Source organism: Oncorhynchus keta, chromosome 34, assembly GCF_023373465.1.
Source record: "Oncorhynchus keta strain PuntledgeMale-10-30-2019 chromosome 34, Oket_V2, whole genome shotgun sequence".
Taxonomy (NCBI): Eukaryota; Metazoa; Chordata; class Actinopteri; order Salmoniformes; family Salmonidae; genus Oncorhynchus; species Oncorhynchus keta.
Genome location: NC_068454.1, coordinates 78,209,120 through 78,222,854, shown reverse-complemented (window position 1 = coordinate 78,222,854; position 13,735 = coordinate 78,209,120). Strand labels below are relative to the sequence as shown.

At 45.0% G+C, this 13,735-nt stretch overlaps 1 protein-coding gene across 1 annotated transcript; it reads right to left on the bottom strand.

The window, feature by feature from the left end:
- Window positions 1-1,995: 1,995 nt before the first annotated feature.
- Window positions 1,996-13,406, bottom strand: LOC127915292 (uncharacterized). The gene is made up of 6 exons (XM_052495131.1): window positions 13,175-13,406; window positions 10,693-11,045; window positions 10,522-10,597; window positions 10,218-10,296; window positions 9,691-9,871; window positions 1,996-9,500 (listed from the first exon to the last, which is right to left on the bottom strand). Exons 2-6 carry the CDS (start codon window positions 11,041-11,043, stop codon window positions 8,934-8,936), a joined length of 1,254 nt encoding a protein of 417 aa, XP_052351091.1. The 5' UTR covers window positions 11,044-11,045; window positions 13,175-13,406; the 3' UTR covers window positions 1,996-8,933.
- Window positions 13,407-13,735: the final 329 nt, after the last annotated feature.

Genomic DNA, 13,735 nt, shown 5'->3' with positions numbered 1-13,735 from the left:
GTGGTTTCATGATGACTGACACAACAGCTACCGGTGGTTTCATGATGACAGACAACACAACAGCTACCGGCGGTTCCATGATGACAGACAACACAACAGCTACCGGTGGTTTCATGATGACTGACAACACAACAGCTACCGGTGGTTCCATGATGACTGACAACACAACAGCTACCGGTGGTTTCATGATGACTGACACAACAGCTACCGGTGGTTTCATGATGACAGACAACACAACAGCTACCGGTGGTTTCATGATGACTGACAACACAACAGCTACCGGTGGTTTCATGATGACTGACACAACAGCTACCGGTGGTTTCATGATGACAGACAACACAACAGCTACCGGTGGTTTCATGATGACTGACAACACAACAGCTACCGGTGGTTTCATGATGACTGACAACACAACAGCTACCGGTGGTTCCACGATGACTGACAACACAACAGCTACCAGTGGTTACATGATGACTGACAACATAACAGCTACCGGTGGTTTCATGATGACTGACAACACAACAGCTACCGGTGGTTCCATGATGACTGACAACACAACAGCTACCGGTGGTTCCATGATGACTGACAACACAACAGCTACCGGTGGTTCCATGATGACTGACAACACAACAGCTACCGGTGGTTTCATGATGACTGACAACACAACAGCTACCGGTGGTTCCATGATGACTGACAACACAACAGCTACCAGTGGTTCCATGATGACTGACAACACAACAGCTACCGGTGGTTCCATGATGACTGACAACACAACAGCTACCAGTGGTTCCATGATGACTGACAACACAACCGTGGGACTGATGAATTTCCGGGCAAGGGCAGTCCATTAAAAATGTATTCATTCCTCCCTCACCCCTTGCCCTGCAAGTGTCAACTCATCAGACATCATGATTCATCATCAGAAGTGTCCACTTAATTTGAAGCCTGAGGAGAGAGGGTGTGTCTTTTAAGTGTTTGTAATGCAGCCATGGCCCAAGTCAACTGTTCCATCAGTTTCACAGTGTACTATCTCTGATCATGTGTCCACAGTGAGTGTTTGTGTATTTTCAGTTCTTCAGAGCATCTGGGATAGTATATGTGTGTCTTTAGGCAGACATATTTTAATTTGGTACCTCATCTGATGTAGGTGTGTGTGTGTGTATCCAGTATCCTCCTCCAGACTACTAGGATGTAACTTGTACAGTATATGTACAGTATTAACACTTTTGACTTACCTCCTTCGATCCCCCTCTGAGAGGATAACGCCACACACACACACACACACACACACACACACACACACACACACACACACACACACACACACACACACACACACACACACACACACACACACACACACACACACACACACATCAGATTAGGTAGAAATATGTATGCATCCAGCAGATCCATCAGTGTAGTGTTATGTAACTGTACAATGAACATAGTAGATTTCATGTTAATGTCATGTAGTAAACAAGCACATAGATTATGTAGTAGAGGAGGCAGGCCAGGCAGCAGCTGTGAGGAGGATAAAGCCCCCTCAGATTACTGAGGCTCAGTCTAATAACAAGACCCGTCTCTCCCTCTCTCTCTCTCTCTAACTCATCGAGTCACATCTGCCCCCTCACTGCTGTAAACTACCCAACACACCCTAACCCAACACACTCTAACCCAACATACCAACTCACTCTAACCCAGCATACCAACACACTCAACCAACACACTCTAACCCAACATACCAACACACTAACCCAACACACTCTAACCCAACATACCAACACACTCTAACCCAGCATACCAACACACTAACCCAACACACTCTAACCCAACATACCAACACACTAACCCAACACACTCTAACCCAACATACCAACTCACTCTAACCCAGCATACCAACACACTCCAACCCAACACACTCTAACCCAACATACCAACACCCATGCATACACACATAACAGAGAACTAAAGAAATTCATCTTCAAACGTGTCATTTATTAAAAGATTTTATTTTTGTATCATCAATGTAAAAAGTACTCAGAAGAGTAACACAGAGTGACAGCAGAGTAAGAGTGAGAAACAGAGAAAGTGAGAGAAAGTAAGAGGGGGAGAAAGGGATGAACAGATATGAGAGAAAGGGATGAACAGATGAGAGAGAAAGGGATGAACAGATATGAGAGAAAGGGATGAACAGATGAGAGAGAAAGGGATGAACAGATGAGAGAGGGAGGGAGGAGTAGAGAGGGGAGGAGGATAGAGAGGGGGAGGAAGGAGGAGTAGAAGGGGAGGAGGATAGAGAGGGGGAGGAAGGAGGAGTAGAAGGGGAGGAGGATAGAGAGGGGGAGGAAGGAGGAGTAGAAGGGGAGGAGGATAGAGAGGGGGAGGAAGGAGGAGTAGAAGGGGAGGAGGGAGGGTGGAGGAGTAGAGAGGGGAGGAGGATAGAGAGGGGGAGGAAGGAGGAGTAGAAGGGGAGGAGGATAGAGAGGGGGAGGAAGGAGGAGTAGAAGGGGAGGAGGATAGAGAGGGGGAGGAAGGAGGAGTAGAAGGGGAGGAGGGAGGGTGGAGGAGTAGAGAGGGGAGGAGGATAGAGAGGGGGAGGAAGGAGGAGTAGAAGGGGAGGAGGATAGAGAGGGGGAGGAAGGAGGAGTAGAAGGGGAGGAGGGAGGGTGGAGGAGTAGAGAGGGGAGGAGGATAGAGAGGGGGAGGAAGGAGGAGTAGAAGGGGAGGAGGGAGGGTGGAGGAGTAGAGAGGGGAGGATAAAAGCGTCTGCTAAATGGCATATATTATTATTATATTATTATATAGGAGGATAGAGAGGGGGAGGAAGGAGGAGTAGAAGGGGAGGAGAGAGGGTGGAGGAGTAGAAGGGGAGGAGTAGAGAGGGTGAGTACAACATCTACTAAGATATAAAAAGGCAGTTGAAATAAACAAGACATATTATTTCTGACCAATCAGCGGTGGTCTCTGCAGTAGAAAACATACATGGAAAAGAGATCACAAAAAATCTGTGCAATCAGTTTCTCTGTCACAAAATAGCTGTATAAAAAACACAAGTAGGTAGAAGTGGCCCTTAACCACAGGCCCGGGGTCAGGTGTGTTTTCAAACCCTAATGATAAACGTTAGGATTGGGGGTAGGAAAAATCTGATCATAGACCTGTGATTAAGAGCAACTTATACCTCAAGCATAAAAACATCCCCCAGCCACAAGTAAAGACAGTAGGTAGGTAACATGGAGGCTACCGGTGATTGTGTGTTCAGTTGTGGCTCTCCTTGGAGAAAGCTATAGGGAGTATGGATGCAACCATATGAACTTGTTTTAGCAGTGCTTTACTGGAAGCTCTACATATAAACAGTTGATTAAGTATAAGTAAACTCTTTGTAAACCCTGTATCATGTATTTCTTCTGGAGCTCAGTTGGTAGAGGATGGTGCTTGCAATGCCAGGACAGTGGGTTTGATTCCAGGGACCACCCATATGTAAAAATGTATGCACGCATGACTGTAAGTCGCTTTGGATAAAACGTCTGCTGAATGGCATATATAATTATATTTCATTAGTAAATACATGTGTATTAATGATTTGTTATGAGGAATATTTCAATCATGTTTTAGTCCTATTATGTATAGCAGCTTACGATGATGGTGCAAAATAAGTATTCATACGGTCTCCCTTTTAGCTCTGATCCTCACGTTTTTCAAGTTTGACGAGCGCCAAGAAGCACACAGGAGATAGCAAGCACTGATCATATCCTCCAGTCAGACCTACATAATCAACTATAAAATACACCCCGGAGAAGAGGCAACTGGCAATCTAAAAACGGAAATAAATTAGCTACTGTCATTAGTTCATAGAAGACTATGATGTATATGTATAGAATACTATTGTGTTGTACACATGACCACTGTACAGGTTGGAGTAGAGGTTGCCTTGCTGTTGTGGGATCTGTTGGTAGCTAGTTTTGCCCAACAGACCCCTGGAAGCCAGATAAGAGATTGAAGGCAGGAATTAGGCGTTGTGTACTGTGTTATCCGATTGATTGTGCACTGTGCTATTAAGAAAGACAAGCAAATTATCAAAACGCAGTAGAAAATGCTTTGAAAGAATAAAATGCTTTGTTGTTTTGTACACATCCTATTTGGTAAAGGCACAAAAGTCCAATCATCCCCCCCAAAAAAAATGTGTCCCATCATAACAGTAAAAACTACAAACAAACTGCTGTACAGCAACTTTCCCAAGAGCATCAGTCAACCAATCGGTCAACCAATTGTAAGTTCAAAGAGCGAGAAACACAGCTGCCAATTAATAAATAAAGGTAATAAATAAATGCAGCGTTGTCAAGTGAACATGTGAATAAATAAACAGGATTTCTGTCTGTCTCTGTCTGACCGTGAGTGGACTCTTCTCTCAGGGTGGTCTTTAGAGTCTCTCACTGAGCCATTTAAAGGATTAAGTTGTCCCTAGAAGCTGATCTAAGGTCTGTTTGGTATTCTATCCCCTACCGGTTAGGCCATTGAAATGTGATTTACTGTTTACCGGATAACCCGCTTCACATTTCTCCACACAGAATAAAACCCAGTTGTGGTTCATTCGTTTCAGTCATAATCGATCTTCACCCAAAACACCTTGCATCCGTCTTCACAAACAGATTGTGTCATGTTGATGGATTGACATTGAATAGATTCTAAACCTCTTTAGACTTCAGTAGAGGTCCCTGCCACGTCCTCTTAGATGTTATTCAGCTCTAGAGGTCATTCAGTAGTCTAATGATTATTCCTCACTTCTATCCGTAATGCCTCTGTCTATTGAACTGTCTGTCTGCTGTTATTCAGCTCTAGAGGTCATTCAGTAGTCTAATGATTATTCCTCACTTCTATCCGTAATGCCTCTGTCTATTGAACTGTCTGTCTGCAGTTATTCAGCTCTAGAGGTCATTCAGTAGTCTAATGATTATTCCTCACTTCTATCCGTAATGCCTCGGTCTATTGAACTGTCTGTCTGCTGTTATTCAGCTCTAGAGGTCATTCAGTAGTCTAATGATTATTCCTCACTTCTATCCGTAATGCCTCTGTCTATTGAACTGTCTGTCTGCTGTTATTCAGCTCTAGAGGTCATTCAGTAGTCTAATGATTATTCCTCACTTCTATCCGTAATGCCTCTGTCTATTGAACTGTCTGTCTGCTGTTATTCAGCTCTAGAGGTCATTCAGTAGTCTAATGATTATTCCTCACTTCTATCCGTAATGCCTCTGTCTATTGAACTGTCTGTCTGCTGTTATTCAGCTCTAGAGGTCATTCAGTAGTCTAATGATTATTCCTCACTTCTATCCGTAATGCCTCTGTCTATTGAACTGTCTGTCTGCTGTTATTCAGCTCTAGAGGTCATTCAGTAGTCTAATGATTATTCCTCACTTCTATCCGTAATGCCTCTGTCTATTGAACTGTCTGTCTGCTGTTATTCAGCTCTAGAGGTCATTCAGTAGTCTAATGATTATTCCTCACTTCTATCCGTAATGCCTCTGTCTATTGAACTGTCTGTCTGCTGTTATTCAGCTCTAGAGGTCATTCAGTAGTCTAATGATTATTCCTCACTTCTATCCGTAATGCCTCTGTCTATTGAACTGTCTGTCTGCTGTTATTCAGCTCTAGAGGTCATTCAGTAGTCTAATGATTATTCCTCACTTCTATCCGTAATGCCTCTGTCTATTGAACTGTCTGTCTGCTGTTATTCAGCTCTAGAGGTCATTCAGTAGTCTAATGATTATTCCTCACTTCTATCCGTAATGCCTCTGTCTATTGAACTGTCTGTCTGCTGTTATTCACTGGAAGCATCATCTCTGAGGAGATTCCAGGAATATCATTCCAGGAATATAACTATCCTTAATCCCCAAATCTTATTCCACCTGTCGTTCTAACCATCCTCTCCTCGTCACCTCTCACCTCCTTGCCTCCAACCCCCTGAATCCCAAATATTCCTAAGCCAACAGCGTTTCGATTAAGTTTGCATAGTAGCATTTACCTTTTCTTAAGTGGAGTAAGAGAGTATACCATTCGGTCAATCAGAAATCCAATATTCTATAAACAAGCGATGGGCTATAAGAGGTGCTTACCAACCTTCCAATCTACAACCACAATTTGTGCAAAAAAATCTGATTTATGGAACTGTGATTATGATTCACAAGGACACATTCTGTCCTCATGTAGTAATAACTGTAGTCTCTCAGATATCATTTTCATTAATGGTCCTAATTGCGTTTAGGTAGTTGCAAAAGATCCATCATTAAGGAAACTCATCAGCACCTAAAACCATGGCTGCAGTCCAAATTCTAATGAGAGTGTGATGATCGGAGGCAACGTCCTGAGTGGAAATCTGGAAGTTGAGCTTAAAAACAACCAACCCACAGCTATTCATGTATCTAGCAAGCTAACGTAGCTAGCTAGCAACAGTTCTCCATAGCTGGCTAGCTACAGTTCTCCATAGCTGGCTAGCTACAGTTATCTGTAGCTGGCTAGCTACAGTTCTCCATAGCTGGCTAGCTACAGTTCTCCATAGCTGGCTAGCTACAGTTCTCCATAGCTGGCAAGATACAGTTCTCCATAGCTGGCAAGCTACAGTTCTCCATAGCTGGCTAGCTACAGTTCTCCATAGCTGGCAAGCTACAGTTCTCCGTAGCTGGCTAGCTACAGTTCTCCATAGCTGGCTAGCTACAGTTCTCCGTAGCTGGCTAGCTACAGTTCTCCATAGCTGGCAAGCTACAGTTCTCCGTAGCTAGCTTGCTACAGTTCTCCGTAGCTGGCTAGCTAGTTTTATAGTTTGGTCATTTATTGCAATACATTTCAGAATTCCCAAAAATGTTTATGAAGCTAGCTAGGTTTTATAGGCTCCTCACTACGAGACTAAGCCAATTTGGCAACGCTAAAATCAATGTCATATATACATCGGGGCAAAAAAGTATTTAGTCAGCCACCAATTGTGCAAGTTCTCCCACTTAAAAAGACAAGAGGCCTGTAATTTTCATCATAGGTACACTTCAACTATGCCAGACAAAATGAGAAAAAAATCCAGAAAATCACATTGTAGGATTTTTTATGAATTTATTTGCAAATTATGGTGGAAAATTAGTATTTGGTCAGTAACAAAAGTTTCTCAATACTTTGTTATATACCCTTTGTTGGCAATGACAGAGGTCAAACGTTTACTGTAAGTCTTCACAAGGTTTTCACACACTGTTGCTGGTATTTTGGCCCATTCCTCCATGCAGATCTCCTCTAGAGCAGTGATGTTTTGGGGCTGTTGCTGGGCAACACAGACTTTCAACTCCCTCCAAAGATTTTCTATGGGGTTGAGATCTGGAGACTGGCTAGGCCAATCCAGGACCTTGAAATGCTTCTTACGAAGCCACTCCTTCGTTGCCCGGGCAGTGTGTTTGGGATCATTGTCATGCTGAAAGAGCCAGCCACGTTTCATCTTCAATGCCCTTGCTGATGGAAGGAGGTTTTCACTCAAAATCTCACGATACATGGCCCCATTCATTCTTTCCTTTACACGGATCAGTCGTCCTGGTCCCTTTGCAGAAAAACAGCCCCAAAGCATGATGTTTCCACCCCCATGCTTCACAGTAGGTATGGTGTTCATTGGATGCAACTCAGCATTCTTTGTCCTCCAAACATGACGAGTTGAGTTTTTACCGAAAAGTTATATTTTGGTTTCATCTGACCATATGACATTCTCCCAATCTTCTTCTGGATTATCCAAATGCTCTCTAGCAAACTTCAGACGGGCCTGGAAATGTACTGGCTTAAGCAGGGGGACAAGCCTGGCACTGCAGGATTTGAGTCCCTGGCGGCATAGTGTGTTACTGATAGTAGGCTTTGTTACTTTGGTCCCAGCTCTCTGCAGGTCCTTCACTAGGTCCCCCCGTGTGGTTCTGGGATTTTTGCTCACCGTTCTTGTGATCATTTTGACCCCACGGGGTGAGATCTTGCGTGGAGCCCCAGACCGAGGGAGATTATCAGTGGTCTTGTATGTCTTCCATTTCCTAATAATTGCTCCCACAATTGATTTCTTCAAACCAAGCTGCTTACCTATTGCAGATTCAGTCTTCCCAGCCTGGTGCAGGTCTACAATTTTGTTTCTGGTGTCCTTTGACAGCTCTTTGGTCTTGGCCATAGTGGAGTTTGGAGTGTGACTGTTTGAGGTTGTGGACAGGTGTCTTTTATACTGATAACAAGTTCAAACAGGTCCCATTAATACAGGTAACAAGTGGAGGACAGAGGAGCCTCTTAAAGAAGAAGTTACAGGTCTGTGAGAGCCAGAAATCTTGCTTGTTTGTAGGTGACCAAATACTTATTTTCCACAATTTGCAAATAAATTCATTAAAAATCCTACAATGTGATTTTCAGGATTTTTTTTCTAATTTTGTCTGTCATAGTTGAAGTGTACCTATGATGAAAATGACAGGCCTCATCTTTTTAAGTGGGAGAACTTGCAGAATTGGTGGCTGACTAAATACTTTTTTGCCCCAGAATCATCATTTTGTCTGACAGGCCGAAAATGCAGCCGTGGTGAGTGACGTGACATTCGCGGCCACCGGAGTATGATACATGACTACAATTTGCATTGAATTGTGGGTCATATAAACCCCACAAGTGACCAAAGTTCTTCACTCGCTCCCTCGAGCTAAATCGAGGGCCGAGGGGGCAACGTTAGTGAATTGGACCTCCACTTAAGATGGCAATCAAACTGCATCCGGTTTCAAAGGGGATTCCCCCAAGGGAGAGTGGCTGGTGCGAGGGCTGAGGGCTGAGGGGCTAAACATAAAGTGTTTGCACTGCAGCCCATTTCTAGCCCTGACTCTCCCTATCACAGCAGCTTTAGCATGTTGACGTAGTCACACTAGCCTGCTGGGTGGAGTGTGCTCAGTGCATCAGGTCTATAATGGGGCGGGGTTAACCCTGCTCTTACACTCCCCCCTTTTCAAAGGCTTTGCCGTGATTGAATGAGCCTGGACCCGACACTGACAGGTCTTTACGGTCTTTTTCCCAGTCTTCCCGGCAACAGGCTGGCTTTGGCACCCGATTGGCTGCTGCTGGCTTTGGAGGTTGTTGAAGGGCGTGGTGGAAGAGATTACGCTGTCCTGCATGGCTGGACTGCCCCTGGTGGTGGGAGGTGGCATGACAGGCAGCAGCTGTTTCCCCTCCATTGGTTTCCAGGGAGAAAGGATGGGCACTACAAGGACCGAGGTGGGACCGGGCTCAGAACAGAGCCCTGCTTTGTTGCTTGATGACTCTCCCTCTCTCTCTTTGCTGTCCTCATCTTCCTTTCTCTCATTCTCTTGGTTGCTGGTGGGGTCCTGGGGGTGTGGGGGTACCCCTGAAGTTGCCGAGGGGACGTCTCCCCCCTCCTTCCTCCTCTCCTCTCCTCCACCGACGTTGAGCCTCTTAAAGAGTACAGGAGGAGGGGTGTCAGAGTCTGTGTCTGACCAACTCAGTCTGCGCTTCTGGAGAGAGACAGAGAGAATGTTGTCAGCCACAACTTATCAACATATTATTGTGTGTGTGTTGTGTTGTGTTGTGTTGTGTGTGTGTGTGTGTGTGTGTGTTGTGTGTGTTGTGTGTGTGTGTGTGTGTGTGTGTGTGTGTGTGTGTGTGTGTGTGTGTGCGCGCGCGTGTGTGTGTGTTTGTTCTCACCTTCACAGGGATGTGCGACTGGTCTCTGTGCCTGTGTGGGGGGGTGCTGCTGGGGCTGTCCCGGGGGGAGAGGTGAGGGGGGAAGAGGGTAGGGGCGGTAGGTGGGGCAAAGGGGGACACCTGTGGAAACCACATCTTCAGCATCGTCTCCACCTGGAGAAGAGTGTTCATATACTTTTCCCTACGGAGGTGGAGATAGAGGGAGGAGAGAATGGAGAGATGGAGAGAATGGAGAGAGAGAGAGGATTATAAGGTTTAGAAAACAACCCTTCTAAGACTAGCATGGACATTAACATTCCTGTTCTCATCTACTAAACACAGATCCAGACTAAATCTACTTCTGTCTCTAAACATTCAAACTGGACTACTTATTAAGAAAGCTCTCTTTTTCTGCTGTTGTGACAGAATGCTGAAACTGAGTAGTGCAGGGTTGAGTCCAGTATGCACAAACAGGTGTGTGTGTGTGTGTGTGTGTGTGTGTGTGTGTGTGTGTGTGTGTGTGTGTGTGTGTGTGTGTGTGGCCTTACCCGATGCTGGGTCTCCGTAAGACCCCTACGATCCTCTGGATGCGGTCCATGGCTGCACTCTGCTGGAAACTACTCAGACCTGTCAATCAAATACACAATCCTCCAGTCAGCATTCACTGTAACACTGTCTGACACGCTACAGTCAACACACACACACACAGACATGAGACACACACACCAATACGCCTACAGATGAAAACTACAGACACAGTAGCTGCAGACTAGATCCATACAGACTAGATCCATACAGATTAGATCAATACGGCTGCAGCATCACACACCAGTGTAGGAGAATGGTGCTTACCACGGTCAAATCGCCCCCCCTTCAGTCCATTCAGCAGCTCCAGTAGGGGCCTTACAAACCCCTGCAGCTCAGCACACTGGGAGGGAGAGAGAGGGAGAGAGATGATTATTATTAATGGGGTACAGTACTGTGTCTTCCATCCCAATCCCTTCATCTCTCTCTGACATTCACCTTCTGGGCAAAGAGCAGGTCTCCCTCTGTCTTCTCTCTCTCTGTCTCGCTTGTTCTCTGTCTCTCAGCTGTGACCCTGGGGTGACCTCCAATAACCTCAGAACCCCGTGACTCCTCCTCCTCGCGGTCAGTGAAGCCGTCACACGCCCACTGGGACTCGGGACTCTCTGCCCCGGCACTCCCGTTGCCCCTGACCATGCCCCCAGTGCCGAGGATGACGGCGGGGGAGCGTTCAGACAGGAAGACGTCAGTGTCATCCTCCGCCTGCTCAGAGTGGTTGAACAGGTAGCTGTCACTGGAGCTCAGCGAATCAACAGAGGGCTGGGAGGAAGTGCTGCCCTGTGATTGCATCACTGTGTGATTGGAGAGAGGGGGGGGAAGGGGGAGAGGCGAGAGAGCAGGGGGGTGTGGGGTAAACAGAGAAAAGATTTAGAATAACTGCCAAGTAACAAAATGTGTCCTCTATGACAACAGCCAAATGACATTGTATATTCAACGGAGAGAAAGAAAAATCCAATCCATATTTGTTTTATTTATGTTCCCTTTTGTACTTTAACTATTTGCACATAATATGACATTTCAAATGTCTTTTATTATTTTTGAGCTTTTGTTAGTAATGTTTACTGGTATTTTTTGTTCCATTGTTCATTTCACTTTTGTTTATTATCTATTTCACTTGTTTTGGCAATGTAAACATATGTTTCCCATGCCAATAAAGTCCTTCAATTGAAATTGAATTGAAAGAGGAAGAGCAACATTGCTGTGGAAATTGCTATAGGGGAGACATTTTTTTAATCCTACAACCCAAAAATAATAACAGCAATTCAAAATGGTGGGTCTACCAGTGGCCTAGTTAAACATGATGTGGAGCGTGACTGGGGGTATGCAGTAGGCACACAATGGCAGTGCATGTCTGGCTCCCATTGAGGGCGAGGAGATGGGGAAAGAGAGAGTGAAACGCGAGGGGGAAGGGTGTGAGTAGAATAAGCAGTAGTAGAATCCAATAAGGCAGGCTGGGTCTCTCTCTCTCCTCCTCGGCCTCCGGGGTTCTCTCTCTCTCGCTCCTCTCCTCTGACTCGTTCTTTCTCTCCATCCCCCCTCACTCTGATTCACTCACTATACCACCCCCTCCTCTGTTTTTCTGTCTGCCTCCCATCTCTTCCTCCCCTCTAACCCCTCCTCTGTAGACAGTACCCCCCCTCTCTATTCTGGGAGTCCCTGTTGGTTTGTGACCTCAGACTACATTAAGAGGGGTAACAAGAGCACTCTAGTATCTCCACACACACACACACACAGGGTCTAACGCCCACCACCCAAAAATACACACTTTCGTATATACACCCTCCACGCACACAAATGTACACACACACAACATACCGTTTAACACACCCCACACACACACTGATAAAGTCTCGCCAAGCACATTCTGCTAGAGAGAAAACCCCCAGTGACAATAGTCCCTCTGCAATGTACACACACACACACACACACACAGACAGACACACATCCACACACAGACTTATTAATTAACTTCACTGTTTAATAGTCTGTCATAGAAGTTGTGATTTTTATAACTACACACACACGTGTAGTTGTGTATTTTATTCCTCTTGATTTTTAATGATATATTTTTAACTCTGCATTGTTGGGAAAGACTCGTAAGCATTTCACGGTAAAGTCTACACACTTCATATTCGGCACATGTGACAAATACAATTTGTTTTCATTACACACACACACACTTAATTCACGTCACTGTTTAATAGTCTGACACAGAAGTTGGGATTTTTACAAGAAAAGGACCACAGTACACTTGGGTAATATAATTGTAACAATCCTAAAATCGATTATAACAGATTGATTATAACTATAGTGGCTCTTTCCTGGGACTTGTGCTTTCCCAATTACGCCTATCATTTGGATATACTTTGTGGGAATGTAAAGATGAATGTCTGGATGCATGCCAATATTATGTAATACAAAGACGTAACATGGACCAACCCACTGCATCATATGAGCCAAAACTCATACACTCCTCAGCTTTCTTTCGGTGTGTGTGTGTGTGTGTGTGTGTGTTGGCCCGGCCCCGTGTAGGTATGTAGGCTGCAGGGGAATTTGACTGTGTCTCAGGTGGTGTGTGTGTGTGTGTGTGTTTGAGGAACGTGATCATGACAAACACAAACATTACAACTGACACAAATGACACTCAGCACAATAATTATACTTATAAAGGACACTGACAAATGTAATATATTATGTTAAAGTCTGACGTTGACAAAGGTCTAGCAATTGTTCCATGCTTTATAACACTGTATGTATTACATCTACCATCAACGATGTAACAAACCAGGAGTAGCCTACACTAAGCACAACGAACGTAATTAGGGAAACATTGTATCATGTCTCTGGTATAGTCTATCACAGTCAATTCCGTAAACCGCGCAGGAATGTAGCAATGTAACATTTTAAAGAGAACTCTCACCTGAAATATTGCAACAATATAACAGCAGTAGAACCGGCCACGGTTGCCAGAAACGGCCTTGATAATGTGTATCTCAGTAACCCACTTGCCGATATTTGTCTCACACTCGTTGGAACATCAGGTCAGCAGTCTCCTTCCTCTCACGATCACCGGACCTTCATTGGTTTGCCTCTTTGCTAGTTCTTTCTATCTCCACGGTTTACGATCTTCAACATGTGCACGGATACACGTGCCCACATTTGTTCGTGCCCTATTGGTTGTTCGTCTGAAGTTACAAACTCCATTGGTGGATCCATGCAGCCAGTGAATTCTTTACTGCCTGCTGATTGGTTGGTCAGCGGGGCACTCAAAGCCCCGCCCATGCATGTGGGGCTTGTGGTTAGGGCTGAGTGGGTAGTCTACTCGTGCCTCAGTCTACTACGGCTGAGCGGTGTAAACACGAGCACGCCTTTTTAGGCCTGTAGAGTTATTGTAATGAATGCCTCGAACAAAAATTAGATATACTGTATAAAATATTTAGGATAGAGGCGTAGGCCAATATGCTGACTAATTTGTACCTGA

What these genes read in the sequence shown, in the direction of transcription:
- LOC127915292 (XM_052495131.1), bottom strand. Translation starts at nt 11,043, where the DNA reads ATGCAATCACAGGGCAGCACTTCCTCCCAGCCCTCTGTTGATTCGCTG. An exon ending in ACCTGCTCTTTGCCCAGAAG is followed by an intron (nt 10,598 to 10,692) that starts GTGAATGTCAGA and finishes TCTCCCTCCCAG; the next exon opens with TGTGCTGAGCTGCAGGGGTT. An exon ending in AGTCGCACATCCCTGTGAAG is followed by an intron (nt 9,501 to 9,690) that starts GTGAGAACAAAC and finishes GTCTCTCTCCAG; the next exon opens with AAGCGCAGACTGAGTTGGTC.